At 31.4% G+C, this 17,302-nt stretch overlaps 1 protein-coding gene, 1 long non-coding RNA gene and 2 other non-coding genes across 6 annotated transcripts; 2 read left to right on the top strand and 2 right to left on the bottom strand.

Annotated features, from left to right (window-relative positions):
- Nucleotides 1–26: 26 nt before the first annotated feature.
- On the bottom strand, nucleotides 27–117 carry TRNAY-GUA (transfer RNA tyrosine (anticodon GUA)). Its single transcript is given in 2 exon segments — nucleotides 27–62; nucleotides 81–117. It is a non-coding gene; the product is annotated as a tRNA-Tyr (tRNA).
- A 74-nt stretch (nucleotides 118–191) lies between these two features.
- Nucleotides 192–276, bottom strand: TRNAM-CAU (transfer RNA methionine (anticodon CAU)). Its single transcript is given in 2 exon segments — nucleotides 192–227; nucleotides 239–276. It is a non-coding gene; the product is annotated as a tRNA-Met (tRNA).
- Nucleotides 277–362: 86 nt separating this feature from the next.
- LOC101513399 (uncharacterized) lies at nucleotides 363–9,336 on the top strand. 2 transcript variants are annotated; one of them, XM_004504037.4, is made up of 14 exons: nucleotides 363–501; nucleotides 600–662; nucleotides 1,907–2,129; nucleotides 2,816–2,951; nucleotides 3,060–3,162; nucleotides 3,770–3,893; nucleotides 5,208–5,273; nucleotides 6,257–6,295; nucleotides 6,793–6,873; nucleotides 7,010–7,057; nucleotides 7,869–7,919; nucleotides 8,008–8,076; nucleotides 8,503–8,751; nucleotides 8,905–9,336. In XM_004504037.4, the coding sequence occupies exons 3-14, from the start codon at nucleotides 1,980–1,982 to the stop codon at nucleotides 9,151–9,153; spliced, it is 1,365 nt and encodes a 454-aa protein (XP_004504094.1). In that variant the 5' UTR covers nucleotides 363–501; nucleotides 600–662; nucleotides 1,907–1,979; the 3' UTR covers nucleotides 9,154–9,336. The 2 variants fall into 2 exon arrangements, with proteins under 2 accessions (XP_004504094.1, XP_012572246.1); XM_012716792.3 differs by having other exon boundaries at nucleotides 1,910–2,129.
- A 1,730-nt stretch (nucleotides 9,337–11,066) lies between these two features.
- On the top strand, nucleotides 11,067–14,303 carry LOC113787092 (uncharacterized). 2 transcript variants are annotated; one of them, XR_003473364.2, is made up of 2 exons: nucleotides 11,067–11,590; nucleotides 13,890–14,303. It is a non-coding gene; the product is annotated as an uncharacterized lncRNA (long non-coding RNA). The 2 variants fall into 2 exon arrangements; XR_003473363.2 differs by lacking the exon at nucleotides 13,890–14,303 and adding an exon at nucleotides 12,903–13,319.
- The last annotated feature ends 2,999 nt before the right edge of the window (nucleotides 14,304–17,302 follow it).

The following is a 17,302-nucleotide window of genomic DNA, read 5'->3' on the forward strand; positions in this document are numbered from 1 at the left end:
AAATGTTGATTAAGAAAATGAAAAATTCCGACCTGCCGGATTCGAACCAGCGACCTAAGGATACCAGCATGGGAAACCAACTACAGTCCTCCGCTCTACCAACTGAGCTAAGGTCGGCTGTTGTTAACTCTGTTAAGTTCTCAATATATATCACTTGATAAAATAACATATTCGAAAACAAAAATGTTTATTGGGGTGAGAGAGGCTCGAACTCTCGACCTCAGGATTACTCAGTAGCTATGAGACCTACGCGCTAGCCAACTGCGCCACCACCCCAATTGATGTTGATTGTTTGCTTACATGATTAATAAACCCTACGTACTGATAGAATCGAGAAATTATTAGTAATTACTATCAGAACTGAAAAAACCTAACAGATCGCATCGTATTTCCCATTCGAAGAAAATTCGAACCCTAATATCCCGTCATCCGCCACAAATTGCCGCCATAACACTTCCTTCATCAATTTCTAACCACTGCATCAAGATCCCTAATTCCATTGTACAGAAACACCATAACTATATTTACTTTCAAAACGTGCTTTTATGAATGTTTCCATTTGATACAGCGATTACCAATTCTCTTTTCTTCTGTTGTAGGGTTATATTTTTAATTTTATTCCGCAAGAATCTCCATAGCTTTTGAGACTGATTTCAATACAGGTATATCGATGCTTCCATTTCTGCTACATCTGTATATGCATGAGTTATATTTTCTTTTTCCAGCCACTTATAAACTCTTCATTTGTGATTTTATAAAAAAATTCCAAAGGGAACCTGAACCATATCTTAGTAGCCTTAATGCAGTCCTGGAAAGCACGATTGACTGTTTCCACATTTTTTTTAGACCTAGGTCATATCAAAGGGCATGAAATTCGTTTCCCCCCCCTAAGCTTAGTTCTTACTGGAAAAAGTTTATTATTCATGTCATTCACAATATCTTAGCTTGTCCAAGGTGTAGGCCAACAATCCGAATTCTCCACATTGTTAGAGGTACTGACATTTTCAGAGTACATAGTACTTACCATTTTTAGAATTACCCCATTTGTAAGAGTTTTTTTTTGGTTGATATAGGACAGAGGATATCTCAGAAGCATACCTTGCAATCTTAATTCCACAAGTGACCTTCGTCCCTTGAGCCTTAATAATAAGACCTGAAAAATTCTCAGCACAAAGAATAAACTATTAGGGGGATACCTTGTCTGAAACATCTTTCAAGAAAAAAGTAGGGGCAAGAACTTCCATTTAATCAAACAGAAAGAAATAGTATTTACACACTTATTAACAAGATTAATCCAGTTTGTGGGGAAACCTGTATAAATTAGTACCTGTTTTAGGATGTTCCACTCAATCCTATCATAGACCCAAAACCAGTTCCAACAAAAACCGGTAATTTATTTCTTTTTCCCCCTCATGTATTGGCTCACAGTATTAGGTCAAATCAGCTTTAGTCTGTCAACAATGATTTTAGTAAAAATCAGTGTTGTCAATAGTGGTTGTGGATGGCGGAAAATAGCGGTTTTGTGCAAATTCTTCTATGCAACAGCCAACAGTGCTATAGCACCGTTATAGGCGCTATTTGACAACATTTTATACTAATTAACGCATTGTAGAACAATAGCGATTTGTTCAAATTTCGCGATGCTATAGTGCCACTATAGCCGCTATTGAACAACACTGGTAATTACCAGCTCAAAGAATTAGCTTCTCCATCATTACCTCAACGATCATTGTAGAAACGTTATTACCCGAGTCCCAGATTTTTTGGTAGAAGAGAGCTGGCATGCCATTAGAACCACGGGATGCCAAAGGCTTTTCGACTGTTTGATTGTGTGGTAAATCACTTCTTTAGTGAAATCCCCTGCAATAATATTTCTCAAAGAGTAATTTAATGTCTTTAATCACAGCAGTAGAAGAAACTGGTGGCATCGAAAAGACTCGAAACAGTGGAATTGAATGGGAATGAATAGATGAGTAGAAATGAGTAGGTTGTCTTTCAGGCCTCGACCACTCGATATTCATAAGAAGCTCCCAATTGTCAAATCCATCAAGGACTTTGACGACGATGAGGCACCCGCTTCTACCCGTAATTCGCAATTGCTACGGATTGTTCCAGAGGTTGAACATGAGGTATGAATTCTTCTTATAGTTGTTACTACACTATGTTTTTCAGTTATTCTGTTTTCTTTTTGATTTTTGGTGCCTGCCACTATGTTGACTTGTTTAAATCTGGAAGTTTCTTAATTTTTTATTATCCCTAATACCCTATCAGTTTTCTAGCAGTTGTCAGCTATGTGGTAGATTGTACTTGGCTTTTAGAAAATCATTTGTTATTTAATTTACGTAGTCATGGTAACTTATGCAGAATTGCAGCCTTGATATTTGAAATATTAAGAAATTGATCATGAATTTGCTTTTCTATCAATAGTTGAAAGTAGGAAAAAACTATGCAGTTATTTGCGGCCTGGAGGGGCCCTTACTGTGATGCCATTGCCAGGTGCATCACGTATCACTGCCATGGCTGCTAAGACTTGTTACTTTTTTATTGCTAATTATGAATGAATATTTGATGAATTTTGAGTTATTTGTTCAATTTTAAATAAGCTATGTGTATATACTTTATTGTATTATTCATGTAATTTGTCCCAAAAAATGGTCAAATAGCAGCCATCCCGCTACACTTTTCCACTTTCGGGGGTGGCCGCTCCACACTTTTATTCGGGATTGATTACCTAGGGAAATAAACTGTTTGACATTTTACAATGTATCATATAATTATTGTTAACCTTATCAGTAGTTATATTTATTTTTCTTAGGCCCATGTGCAACATGTTCCCAGCAAGAAAGCGGCTTCTGAAATACCCACTCCTCAGTTTGTTTATGTGGATACATATGAAAGGGACTATTCTTGCACTTTCGCTCAACCAACTTCCTATTTGCGGGCAAGAGGAGGTATTGGCACGAGAATAGATCATTAAATTATATTTGAAATCATTTTGGAAGGTTCTAATATTTGGTAAATTCCACTCCTTGTGCTGAGAGTTATTTCATTTGTTGCAGCTAGGGCCGAGATTGGAGAATTTGTTGAGTATGACTTGGACAACGAAGATGAAGATTGGTTTTCAGAATTTTCTGAAGAAATGAAGAGCCTGACACCTGAAATGTAACTTTTTAGACCGAATTATTGCTTCATTGATTCAGTTACCTTATTTACTGTTGTTGGTTGCTAGAGGTCAGTTTAATGGGTTTCGGTTATAAGTGTGCCCCTTCTCTTTCTCTACACACACACACATATCTCTTCTTCACTATGTATTGCTTACTGCTTGAAATCAAGGTGGTACTATTGATCATCGTTTATTTTTAATTATTAAAGTATCCGTTCTGTTGCAGTGCATATAGCTTTTATTGTATACAAATTAATGTGAATTTTGATTATTGAATAAAATAGCAGCGTTTTCAAGAAAAAAATCTCAATATGGATCCTACTCTTATTGAATGGTTGTTAACAGAATGGTTTTGTTTTTGTTATATTTTAATGTGACTCATCTGTAGTTTTGGGTTCTGGCCTGACATGTTAATGACCTGAAAACCTCGTGATTCGGTTGAACAAGAATTTTTAATATAGTTTGAATCAGTCTTCTATTCCGTTGAGTTTTTTGTTGTTTGCTACTTGTGTTTTCATACGTTTCTTTAATTTCAGTATATAATATATGCATTATGTAACTTGTTCTCTCTCTTCCAGTTTTTATATGTATACTTTTCATGGATAGGTTTGAAAGTCTTCTTTTCAAGTTGGAGGTATTGGATCATAAAGCTCGTGAAAGAGCTGGCCTTATAACACCGACTGTTGGTTCGCCAATTCCTGTGCTACTACGACTTGAAACTGCTATGGAGGTCTAACTCTTTCAGGGCCTTTATGTGTTAAGAATCTTTCTTGAATCATTTGAGTTCTATGTGTTGATTGGTTTAGCCATTAAATTTTTCTAAATGGAAGTATCATCGATGCTTAATTATTTTGTACTTTGTTACTAAGAACAGGCACTTTACCTCTGGTTCTTGAAGGATTGTTCATTAGTGTATAAGCTAGGATCTAGTTGTAGTATTTTTAGAAAATGATCTCCAAGTATTATGGAGATGATGGCGTCAACAATTTTAATTAAACCCTTTTAAAAGTTCTTTTACAAATGTGCATACGGAGAACCTTATTTGGTTGACTTATCATTAAACCTCAAAGAAATCAAATTTATGAGGACAAGAAGGGTGATATTTTGATAGCACACAAGCTATGAAATCTAACCAAGAAGGCCAGTACTTTGAAAAAAGCTGGCACTGCTGCTGCTTGATTTCTCTAGTTTGAATCGTAAACTCAAAAGGTTCTATGTTTTGATTTAGGAGTTTGACAACAATGTATCTATGCAAAGAGGCTGGGTTGTTTTGCGACATTTGCTTTTAAACTTTTGGTTTTCATTGGACCTGTACAAGAATGGTTTTAATCTTTGGCAGTTGGCACACACCCTCATGCAAGAGTTGTATAAAAGCTAGAAATACCATACTTTGTGCTGATATTTTATTTCATCAAGAAGCACGGTGATGGCAATGGTCTTTCTATCTTTTGACCAATTGTTGAAGAGGCTTTGAAGCCTCATCAAGAACAAAGTCTTTTGAGCTGTTATGTGGAGGCTCAGTGGACTTTATCTCTTAACATTTTTTAATCCTCAATACTAATAATGAATTAGTATTAGTATTGAGAGAACACTCTGACATGAAAGCTGACAAGATTCTTCCTGCAAGAGAGTTGCGCATTTATTTTAAAACCTAAAGTCACAGCACTATGCTAAATATATTCAAGTGTTTTCCCTCTAAGGGTTTGAGTGCAGCATTGAACATCTTATGCCTATGATGAACTAATGTGTTGTTTTTGAAGGTCAATGTTTGATTCATGGATATCTATTTACACAGTATCTTTTGTTTGATGAAAAACTAAATATTTTGCATCTTTTGCCACCTGGTAATCCCAAACAATTCTTGGTTTTCTTCAAAAATTTATTTATTTAGGTTACTATTTATATTTTATTATTGATACTGTAAAAGCATTTTTGAAGTTTTAGAATGCATTTCATATTATTTTTGTGCAGTGTAAACATTACCTTGCATATGTTTTGGATATGTTTCCTGTTTGGCTCATCGAAAGTTGTCTTTAAATTTCAGTCCTTACAAGCTCAGGCCGTCAAATACACCATTATCCAGTCTGTGTATGATTATTGGAAAGAAAAGGTATGGAATTCGACGATCTCTTTTGAGGGATATGCCTTTGTTTATCAATTTAATCTTCTGAGTTTATTTCAATAATTGTATTCATTTGAGATCTGGAAATTGTACCAGCGCTTAAATACTCGCATGACAAAATGTGGATGCTAATGGGTGAAGGGATGTATTAATAATTTTAGAATATGCCTCAGACTTCAATAGCTTAATAGGATTATATTAAAGTGTCATTAAGGAGTTGGAGGAGACTCTAACGAATTTAAATAATCTTTCACCGATCTATGCTGATATTTTCTCTTAAAATTTTGGGCTTTGTGCTTATCCCTCAATGAATTCAACAACAGCAACAAAAGGTTTCTCCTACCACCATCTAGGTGATGTTGGCTGCATGGATCCAATGATACCGCATGTATTATATAAAGTCCTTTTTAATTATTTCACTTAGAAATTTTTTTGGGCTCCCTCTACCTTAATTATTGGACTATTTTCCATTTGACCAACTCTTCTTACTAGGGCTTCGATTAGCCTTCCCTTCACAAGGCCAAACCATCATATGGGAGATTCTCCTTTCTTTTCCCAATAGGTGGTAGTGTTTCTCATGCATTTATTCCTAGTATTGTGTTTTATTTCCACTCATCCACCACAGCATTTTTATTTTTGCAACACCCAGCTTATGCTCTTATCATCACCACCGAAGAATTAGTGCCATAAAGCATCAAGTGCTATGGATTTGTTGTAAAATTTTCCTGAGTTTGAAAGGAACCTTTTGACCTCAAATAATGCTTGGAAGTGCTATCAATCTAGATATATTTCTTTGTCGCTTTATATGATAGATCTATCTAAGGTACCTAAGCTGTGCTATACATCTGAACCATTCTTCTAAGAATTTGTATTATCTAAATTATAGTCAATTATAGTTTTGTATGCTTCTATTAGTAAGTATGTACTGAAATTATTGATGTCTTACCCCCTTAATTGCATGTCTTTGGCAGCGACAACGGTGGCAAAAGCCTGTTTTGCGGCGTTTGCAGGTTAGTTTTCACACCTTACATTTAATATGTATTCTTGGCACTGATATATTGTTGCCTATGTATTTTTTAGTTAACTTCATATATAATTCTATTACTTAATTGAGCTACACTGCATTCTACTGTTTTATTTAGAGATGTATAATTTTCTTCTTTAGCCTTTACTTCTAATTCTGCAAAACTAGTCATGGCAGGATGTCAAATTTACTGGTTTGTTTATACATTATTCTAGCCATTTTGTGATTTTGCTGGCCACAAATTTTAAAGTTATTTTAATGCCATAAATTTTGGCCTAATTTACCATCTCATTCATAACCTAGTTTTCTTCATTCCCAGATCAACTGTTCTTTAAAAAGTCTTCTATTTGAAGTTTCTCTTTTGTAGTTTGCTGCTAGCCTAAGTAGTTTGGGTTAGCTACAGTTACTTGCTTTCCTTAAGTAGTGTGCTTTTCTAGCTCATTATGAAGAGCTTTGACAAAATGACCTGCATTGTGCATGCAGCCGCCTCCGCCTGTTAATGACACCAACCCATATAATGTCTTTCGACCAAGGGAGAAGGCCCACAGGCTTCACACAAGAAGGGTAAGTGGAGAAATTCTCTTGTTTCTATTGTACCTTGGTGTCGGGAAAATGCAATTTCCTCCAACGTACCAATTTATGAAAATTTATACATTACTTTTGTTTGAGTAACCCATACTTTTTTCTTTTTTCTGTTCAGATGCAAAGGAGAGAAAACAATGTGCAGTCATTTGAAAAGCTTCGCCAGGTTAGCTTGTGTAAATTGATTTTGATCCATACTTAGTATGTTTCTAACGAGGATTCTTCTTATGCAGAACCAGAAATGTGTTTTTATATGCTATAATTGTATTGTATATATGTGGAGTGCAAATAATATTTTCTCGCCCAAAAATTTATTTAGTATAAAAGCTTTATTCCGTCATGATTTTTGGATTTGTGGGATATTATGTCATTCACTGTCTACGGCACCATTTTTTTATTAAAAAATTAATGTAAAAATAATTAGCTTGAAAACAATTAGCAGTTTCGGGGTTATAAGTATGATTATATCATCCTAGCACAACCTTCTTAACAAGTTTGCGGACTGACGGCTGATCGTGATTTGACCAAAGAGAATGGTAAACCGAAGTACTCATCTTAATTAAGGGAGTGTAATATATCATAAATTTCCTTTTTCTTGTGCGCTTTATAGCTTTCCATTTGGCTGATAAGACTGCTTTCAAATAATTCATTTTAGTATTGAAAGTAATACATTCACTTAAAAAAAACATATTTTGGCATCGCATTTAAAAAAATAATAAATTGTGGGATGCATCTTGCTGTTCAGTGCGTTGTTTGAGTTCAGTGTTGCTTATGCAATAAATGGGGTTGTTATGCTGTTTGCAATATAAAAGCTGCTAATTTAACCATATTACTTGCGAGGTTGTGCAGTTGTGAATTGTTCATATTAATTGTCTGTTTAAAGAAATGTATTGTTGGAATAAAATCATTCAAATTGGAATGTTTCTGATGAAATATATATTACCTGAGAACTTATTTAAAGCTCTCTGCAAAAACAGGTTAGGCGCAACCTTGACCAAGCCAAGAGCTTGTTGGAAGCTTTGATTAAGGTGTGACTTTCAAGTTGTCTAAAGTGTTATTCTCAAATTTTACCCTTTTGTATTCATACTTATTGTGTTGATATACAAACATAACCAGAGGGAAGAGAAAAAAAGAGAAGTAATAGAGAGTGAAGTTACACTACAGAGGATGCAAATGAAATACAAGGTATGTGTATCATTTCATATGTTTCCTGTGTTTAGACCTGATTTTGATACTTAGAGCCGATCACTATCATTAATTCCTATGGAATTTTGATCTGTGTTTCTGCCATTCACAATGGTTTTTGAATACAAAACCTATTCAAACATATTAGAGACCTTTTGAATATAGTGAAGATAGCGGGAGATTTCTTGTTGATTTTTCTCTTATTTTGTTTTGTTTTAAACAGATGTAGAATGAGAAATCTTTATCCTTCTTATTTATATAGACAGAAATCTCTGATATTTAGTTGTTAATGGTTCCGCATATCCTTCCAATTAACACATAGTTTTTGTGGGCAGGAATTTATTGTGTTTTTCCAACTGATGTGTAGAGTACATTGTAAACTATTTTGTTTGAACCTGTGAACTGATGTAGACTTCTCTATTTCAGCATGAAACAGAGTTTTTAGAAGACAATTTGGCGCTGTCTGGATTTACTCCCTTCTCTTCCAAGTTTGTTTCAAGTGAAGAGGAATTTTTCGATTCAGATGATGTCATGACAAACCGTCTTCCTCGTTCACGGTCTACTGCTGTACAGAATTTGCATCCCTACGACACCAACCTGCCAGTGGTTCCTGCAGTGAGCTCAAAGCAAGAGTTAAAGAGGAGATATGTTCCACATGGATGGCCTCATAAACTGGTAATTATATATGCATAGATTGCTCATTTTTAATGAGGTCCTCAGCCCCCCCGCCATATTCTTGTGTTAAAAGAGATTATTCATGTACATTTTTCAATTTTTCTTCATATTCAGTATGTTGGTTGATGAGTTATGTTGTATGGGACTATGCAGGATCCACTTGAACCAGTTTTATTGTTCACAAAACCATTACTTCCTGATAAGTTGGCAATGGCAGGTATTCTGCCACCAGATTCCATCACAAAAAATGGGGTGCCAGCACAACCATATAAATTTCGTGGAAGAATTGGCAGAGGTGGCCGCATAATATTTGACAGATGGAATTCCCTTGTGCAAACACCAATTGATTGTGGTAATTCTTATTATATGCCACCAAAACCAAGACCATCAACATGTAACTAATTTGTACATATAATCTGGTGCCAAATTGGTACCCTCCCCTGTTGGTTAGGATTTTAGTTGATAATCATTAGGAAGGCACAAGGTTGGTTGCAAGGGGAACTTGTAAACATGATTTAGGCCTGCAAGTTTTTTTCTTGTTATATAAGGCCTTCAAGTGTTTTAATGGGTTTCGTATTAATATTATTCAACTGAGTATTATCTTTGCCTTTGCTCATGCAAACGAGCTTTCACACTCCATTTTGAAATAAAAACTAAACAAACAAATCAAGATAACCCACTTTCAAAATGGGTTCTTTTTTGTTTTTTGGGTTGGTATTAAGTTGGAGGAAATCATATCTGAAGAAATAATCAAATTTTCGCTTTTTTTTAACAATCTCGTTCTTCCGAGTAACTTGACCATGGGATTGAGTTTCTATCTTTCGGGGATTGTCAAACACCTACTAATTGAGTAATAGAATTATCCTCAATGAAAATGGTTGAAGTAAACGGACCTTATGTTTTTAAGTTAGCAAATCACCATACAGAGATAATTTTAAATTCGATCATTTATGCTTTTAGTCTATCCAATCCATTAATTTAGTTACCCAATCGATTAGTCCATTACCTAATATATTAGTTCCTTCTTCTAATCGATTAATCCATTGTATGTAATAATTTTATATTTACCTAATCGATTAATTTAAAATACCTAATGATAAGCAACCTAAAAGCAACAATAATTTAAATTTAACGAGACACATTAGAATCAAATCAGACCAGTCTCTGATTATCGTTAACATTATGATTTATCATGGTAGTATTCCGATCTTTCATTGATTATCATTTACTACAATGATAAATCATTAAATAGCACATGAAATTTTATTGTACTAATAATCATTTTAGTAAAGTGACACTTTATCTCTCCATTTTAAAAGTTGTTGGATAAAGATTAAATTATTTTTTAAACTCACCGGTTGACTTTGCAACATATGACACTTAATTAGCATAAGGTCTAATCAATTAGATCACTGGCTAGTTGATTAAATTAATCATCTAACCGCTAAAAATATATTAAAGGTAATATTTAAGAGTAAGAATAATCTAGATCGTTCTTCTTCGTAGGTCTATGATCTGGTCTGATCTAGTTTGTTTAATAAAAAACATTAGATTCAAATTGTTTTTAAAGTCTATTAATTTAAATAGATCTCGTTTAGACTTATAAAAAACTATTAGATCTGATAAGTCGACATATTATATATATTATTACTATTATTTATTAATATCAGTATTTTTTATTTTAAATTTGTTAATTATGGATTCATTTTATGGAGACTTACTAGTTATAATTTTATTAGTTTTTCTTATATTTATTATTTTATTAGTTTTTTGTATAAATAAAAGCCTATTTTAATTTATTTAAAAAAATATAAAATATATTATTTAAATATTTGGATGTGAAATAAACTTTTAAATAAAATTTCATACTAGACCAAAAAAAGAGTATATGATAAGTCGTAAGTCAGCTTATACTTAAAAAGTTAATCGTAAGTAAATTTTGACCTGACTTATTAAAATTTTTTAAAATTTGACCTGACTTATTTCCACCCATAGTAATAATATATTAGTACCTTAAAAATAAGTGATACTATATATTAATTTATCGTATTCGTTATTTTATTAAAATTTAAAGAATATACGAGATCAATGAAAATAGTTTTTCACACGTAATTAACACGAGTCATGAATTATAGTTATTTGATTAATAGTCACAATATAATGAAATGATCAACGATGATTATAACTAACAATTTAAAATTTATTTACACTTTTAATTAAAAACAATATACATAGTCTTTTCTTTTTAATTATAAACGCATGCTCACCACTCATTATCCGTCAAGAGAAAGCGTCCTCGTTATCTGTCGAAGTAAAATAAACCGCGTGCTCATTTAACTGAACGGTCCATTTTTACTTTATTTTTGTAATAATTTTTTGAGAGAATAAAAAAAATGTTTATATACGCAAATTGTTATTTCTAGGTATCGAACTTCGTGGCACGTGAGTGAGAATGAGAGAGAGATTTCAACTTCTTTATTCTTCGACGCTTCTATGGTTTCTCTTCTGAATTTTATCCCTTCTTTTCTTTCACCATTCCGCTACATCTCTTTCTCTTTATCTTGATTTTCAATCTTGATTTTTAGGCTTTTTTCGTTTGTGACAGAAACACCTCGTTCTTGATATTCAAGAAGGTTCAATCTCCATGAGTCTTGATTATTGGAGCCCTAGAAATTTGATTAGATTTGTGAAATTGTTACGCAAGATTTCAATATCAGGGGTTTATAGTTTCTGTCGCCTCTACTTGTTTCGATTTGAAATATAGCGTGAGTGATTACGCAACTGAACTCAATTAACGGCGGTTTGCATCCTTCTCTCAAGGTTTCGATTATTTCTTCAGGTTTTTGTTAAATCTCACTATTTTTCCATATTAAGTATTTTTGTTTTGAGTTTCTTTGCAATCACTTTGATATAAGCTTTGTTTTCTGTTGAGCAAATGCACTGTCCAAAGCCCTATTTGGCTTGAATGTTATAAGATATAACTTTCTCGATTGCGACATTATTTTTTTTACAATATTATCTTCTTATTATTGATCATCTAAGAATACGAATTTATAATTTTGATTATTTAGGCACAGAAGCAACATCTAAAATCGAAAAATTGTTATATATTCGAGTTTTTGTTCCGCTAGAATATTTTTTTGTGTGCACATATATTGAATTTGAGAGAATGTAATGACACCCCTATGATTCTAAATTCGATGATTAAATATTATGCACGGATCATGAAATTGGGAGGAGATGATAAATGTTACATTCTAGTTGCAAGCTTTGAGTTGTTGAACCCGAAATCCAATTAAAATGTGAAATTTTGTATTCATTTTATGAAACTCGAATAGAATACATGAGAGTTGATAGATCCAAATGGGAGTTTTTAGTGGATGACCCTTAAATCAATTGCAATATGTGTTTTGTATCCATGTTGTGAAATTCAATTGGTAATATAAATTTTGTATTTATACTATGAAACTTGAAATGTGCGTTTATGATTGACGACCCTTAAGTTAATTACATTATGAATTTCGTATTCATATCGTAAAATTGGGATGATAAATATGAGAATTGACTGTCACTAATGTGAGCTTTGAGTTGCTAAAATAAAATGCAATATAAATTTTGTATTGATATTGAAAAACTCATATGGTATATTAGAGAATTGTAACTTAATGATGTCCCTAAAATCAATTTCAATAAGAATTTTGTATTCATATTGTGTCCCTAAAATCAATTTCAATTTGAATTTTGTATTCAAATTGTGAAATGTATATGATATATGTGCAAAGTGAATGTGAGCTATGAGTTGATAACTCTAAAATGAATTTCAATATGAAATTTATATTGTTAAATTTGGATGATATACATGAGAATTGATGGACTCAAATGTGAGCTTATGTGTTGACGGCCCTTAATTAAATTACAATATGAAATTCTTATTCATATTGTAAATCGTAGATGATGATATATATGACTGATGAATCCAAATGTAAGTTTGAAGTTGACGTCCTAAAATAAATTGCAACATAAATTTGGTATTCATACGGTAAAACTCAAATGGTATACAAGAGAATTAAACATTCTTAATGATAATCCTATAATCAATTTTAATACTATTTTTATACTCATACTGTGAAATTTGGACGGAATACTTGCAGATTGATGGAATCAATTGTGAGCTATGAATTGATGGCGTTGAAATAAATTACAATATGAATTTTATATTTATATTATGAAATTCGGATGATATATATGAGATTTGATAGACCAAATATGAGTTTATGGTTGAAGATCGGAAAGTAAATTGCAATAAGAAATTCAGATTATTATTGTATAACTCGGCTGACGGAATACATAAAGATTGATTGACCTAAATATGAGCTTGAAGTTGATGACCTTACAATAAGAGTTGATGAACCCAAATAGGAGTTCAAAGTTGATGACCTTAAAATAAATTGCAATATGAATTTTGTATTCATATTGTAAAGTTATGGATGGTATACATGAGAATGATGTATGAGAATGTGAGCTTCTAGATCATTTTAAAATAAATTTGTACTTAAATTTTGTATTCATATTCTAAAATATGGATGGTATACAAATACAAAAAAAAAAATTGATGGACTCGAATGTGAACTTTGAGTGACGACACTAAAATCAATTACAATATAAATCTTGTATTTATGTTGTAAGCTATAGATGGTGTACATGAGCATTCACGGACTCAAATGAGGGTTTATGGACAACTGCCCTTAAGTAATACATGTGCATTAATGAATTCAAATGTGAGTTTGAACTGATAAATTGAAATATGAATTTTATATTCAAATCGTAAAACTCGGATGGTACACTTGATAATTGACCAATCAAAATGTGAACTTCTATATATTGGGAAATTGAGATGGTAATGACTCCAAATGTGAGATATGATTTAGTGACCTTAAAATAAATTAGAAAATGAATTTTATAATTACATTATGGAACTCGGAAGATATACACAAAGATTGATTGATTCAATTATGAGCATTTAGAGGATGATCCTAAAATCAATTTCAATGTGAATTTTGTATTCAAATGTGAATTATGAGTTGGTGATCTTTAAATAAATTTCAACATGAATTTTATATTTATATTATGGAACTCAGGTGATGTACACAATGATTGATGGATCCAACTACGAGCTTCTAAAGTCAATTAGAATCACATACAAGAGAGTTGACGAACCAACATGTGATCTTATTGATGGTGAGTCAAAAATAAATTGCAACACAAGATTCATATTTATATTGTAAAATTCAAACAATATATATTTGAATTGATAGAACCAAATTCGAGCTTGAAGTCAATGACACTAAAATAAATTGCAACATGAATTTTGTATTTATATTGTTGAACTATAAGGTATCATGAGAATTGATAAACAAAATATGTGTCTCTAGACAACCTTAAAATCAAGTTTAATGTGATTTTGTATTTATTTTGTGAAATTTAGATCATATACATGTAAGTTGATGAGTTCAGATCTGAGTTAAGTTGATCATTCAAAAAAACTTTCAATATGTATTTTATATTTATATTGTGATAGTCAAATAATATATATAAGAATCAATGACCCAAATATGATGTTATGGTTGATGATTCCAAAGTAAATTAGAATGGATTTTCATGCTATAAAACTCACATGGTATAATATATATGAAAATTGATGGATTCAAATAAGTGCTTGAAGTTTTGTTATTTAAACATATCATATATTATATTATATCATGATGAAATATGTATCGAATACATAATAAAATAAAATGTTATGACAATGTTTATTCTGTCATTATCCTATCTTATATTATTATATCATTATCCAATTTTATATCATGTCATGTCTTTTCTTATTATGCATATCAAACGAACTATAATAGTATACAGAAGAATGGATAAACTCAAATGTGAGCTTCTAGTCGATGACTCTAAAATTAATTTCATTATAATTTTTTTTTTTTTGTGAAATTTAGATGGTTTAAATGCGAACCAATGAACTCAAATGTGAACTTATATTTGATACTTTAAAATCTATTTTAATATTTACTTGTATTCATAATGCAAAACCCGAATGATATACAAGAGCTGGTTTGGATTTTGTATGTCTGGTTAGTAAAAGAAATGGCAATGAGCATTTCGAAGTCATGGAATAACTGGAGAACCGAACTTAGAGGAAATTTTTGCAGGGACTAAACCAAATTTTTGGAAATGCTAGTTTGAACAATATTTTTTGGGCGAAAAATTTACTCTATATCTCCTATATTTATATCTATACTTTCACAAATTTTTAAAAATATTAAATATATCTTTGATTTTTTTTATCTTTTTTTTACTATTTTACCAACTCAAATTCATTTTTTTTTTTTACCATTAAAAGATTTTCAGACCAAACAAATTTTTTTTTTCAGTAGATAAAAAGTTTTTCCGAAAGTTATTGCAAAATAATTTAGAAGATTTCCAGTACATAAATGTTTATCGGTAAACTTTTTTTAAGTTTTTCGGTACATAAGGTTTTTATTGGAATTTTTTTATAAAGTTTTTCGGTATAGAAGGTTTCTACTGGAATTTCTTTTAAAAGTTTTTTGGTACAGAAGAATAAAAAGGTGTGTACCATAAACCTTTAAAAAAATTTCCGGTACAAAAGCTTAAAAATGTATACTACCGAAAAACTTTAAAAAAATTCTTTATTGGAAACTTGGAAAAAGTTTTTCAGAATATATGTTTAAATTTGAAATATTTTTCGATAAATTTGAAAAAAAAAATCACTCACGGAATGGTAAAATTTATAAATTTTAAGATTTATACGATGACAAAAAAATCATTTTTTTACATTTGTTGAGGTAAAGGTTAAATGTGAAGTATAGGGTAAAACCATCTTTTTGGGCGCTAACCCTCAAAACTTCAGCCCAACGAGCTTAGTGCTAGATTGAAGCCCAACTAGCTTAACAAACAAAATAACAACTAAGTCATTTGCATTATCAATATTGATATTGTGCAGCGGGATATGAAATTGGCTTCCATATGAATTTGCATTACATCACATTATCTTTGTTCAGGAAGGTCCTAAGTGTCTCAATCGACAAACAAGTTTCTCGGATATGGAGGATTGATATTGTTGGTTCTCAATGATGTAACCACTATCATTTTACTCTGCTAATAGTTGTTTCTCACTACGATGAAGAGCAAGAAATACCAGTCTCGATCACTCTTTAACGGTTCGGTAGCTGCATTTTGTTTGCAAAGAATGACGTGGTGACTAAGTCCCACATTGCTTAGAAAAAGCAACAAGCACTGGGTACATTGATATAACTTGATATTGGCCTTATAGCTAAGATCAAGTTAAATATTTGTTTTTATTACTTTAATAACTAATATGTGGGTTAATGATTGACATGGTATTAATTTTTTTTTCTTGAGGGCTATTGGTTCTTTTATGTTTATAAGACTTGGTCTCTGCGAACCTGCCCTTTGTATATCTAGTAAATATGATACAAATTGGGATTCTTACTGTGGTGAATACGTTGAAATGGGTTTCTGTAAAAGAAAAGCGTAAAAGTAATGCCCCAAAAGAGTGAATGAACTTTTAATTCTTTTATGTGAAAATAATATGCTTGAACAAGAATGGTAATGATGTTATTTTCATTTTTCTTTGCTATTTTTCACAGGGTTTAAGATGTTAAATATGAATTATGTTCGCCATAAAAGTGTAAGTATTTTTCAATGTTATGTTGTTGATTTAAGAAAGTTATTTATCTGTATAGTTTGACAAATATTTGAATCTTTTAATTATGTGATTATGAGCTTGATTTCTATATAGTGTATATAGAAAACTACTTATTGTGAGAGAAATTCTTTGAAAGGACTTTAGTATCTCAAATGATTTGTCTTTTGACTTTTAAATAGAAATAACTTTTGCAACCAAAAGTCTTAAAGATAAATTTAATAAAAGTATTTGGAAATATAGATATGCCTAGTGGAAACAAACAAAGTATAGCAAAATGTGATGAACAAATGCCAAAAGTTTTACATTCTACTAGACATGTCATGAATTAACTGCGTCCAAATCTAAAGTTGATAGGGTGAAATCACAAACATAGGATTCATATGTTATGATCTATGTAAAAGAGAAGTATGTTATAATTTAATTTATACTCAAAAATTTCGAAGATTGAAAACTTAGGCCCAGTTGGAGTGGATTTTTGTTTTGAATTTTCAATTTTAATTTAGAATTTTTTATTTTCAGTTTCGAATTTTCAATTTTTGAATTGGGTTTTAATTTTTTATTTTATTTAAATAGAATTACCATTTTTATTCTGTTTTAAATTCACCAAATATAAATAAATATCACATATAAAAATAATTAAAAATGAAAAATAAATTTTAATTATCTTACAATAATTTATAATATTAATTATAATAATTTTATTGGTGATTAGTTATTGAAGGTAACTGTAACAATCAAAATATGTGGTCGATTGTCAAAGGTAATGGTTGAAGTATGACCCGACATTATTCGGAGTGG

Source organism: Cicer arietinum, chromosome 6, assembly GCF_000331145.2.
Source record: "Cicer arietinum cultivar CDC Frontier isolate Library 1 chromosome 6, Cicar.CDCFrontier_v2.0, whole genome shotgun sequence".
In the NCBI taxonomy this organism is placed as follows: domain Eukaryota; kingdom Viridiplantae; phylum Streptophyta; class Magnoliopsida; order Fabales; family Fabaceae; genus Cicer; species Cicer arietinum.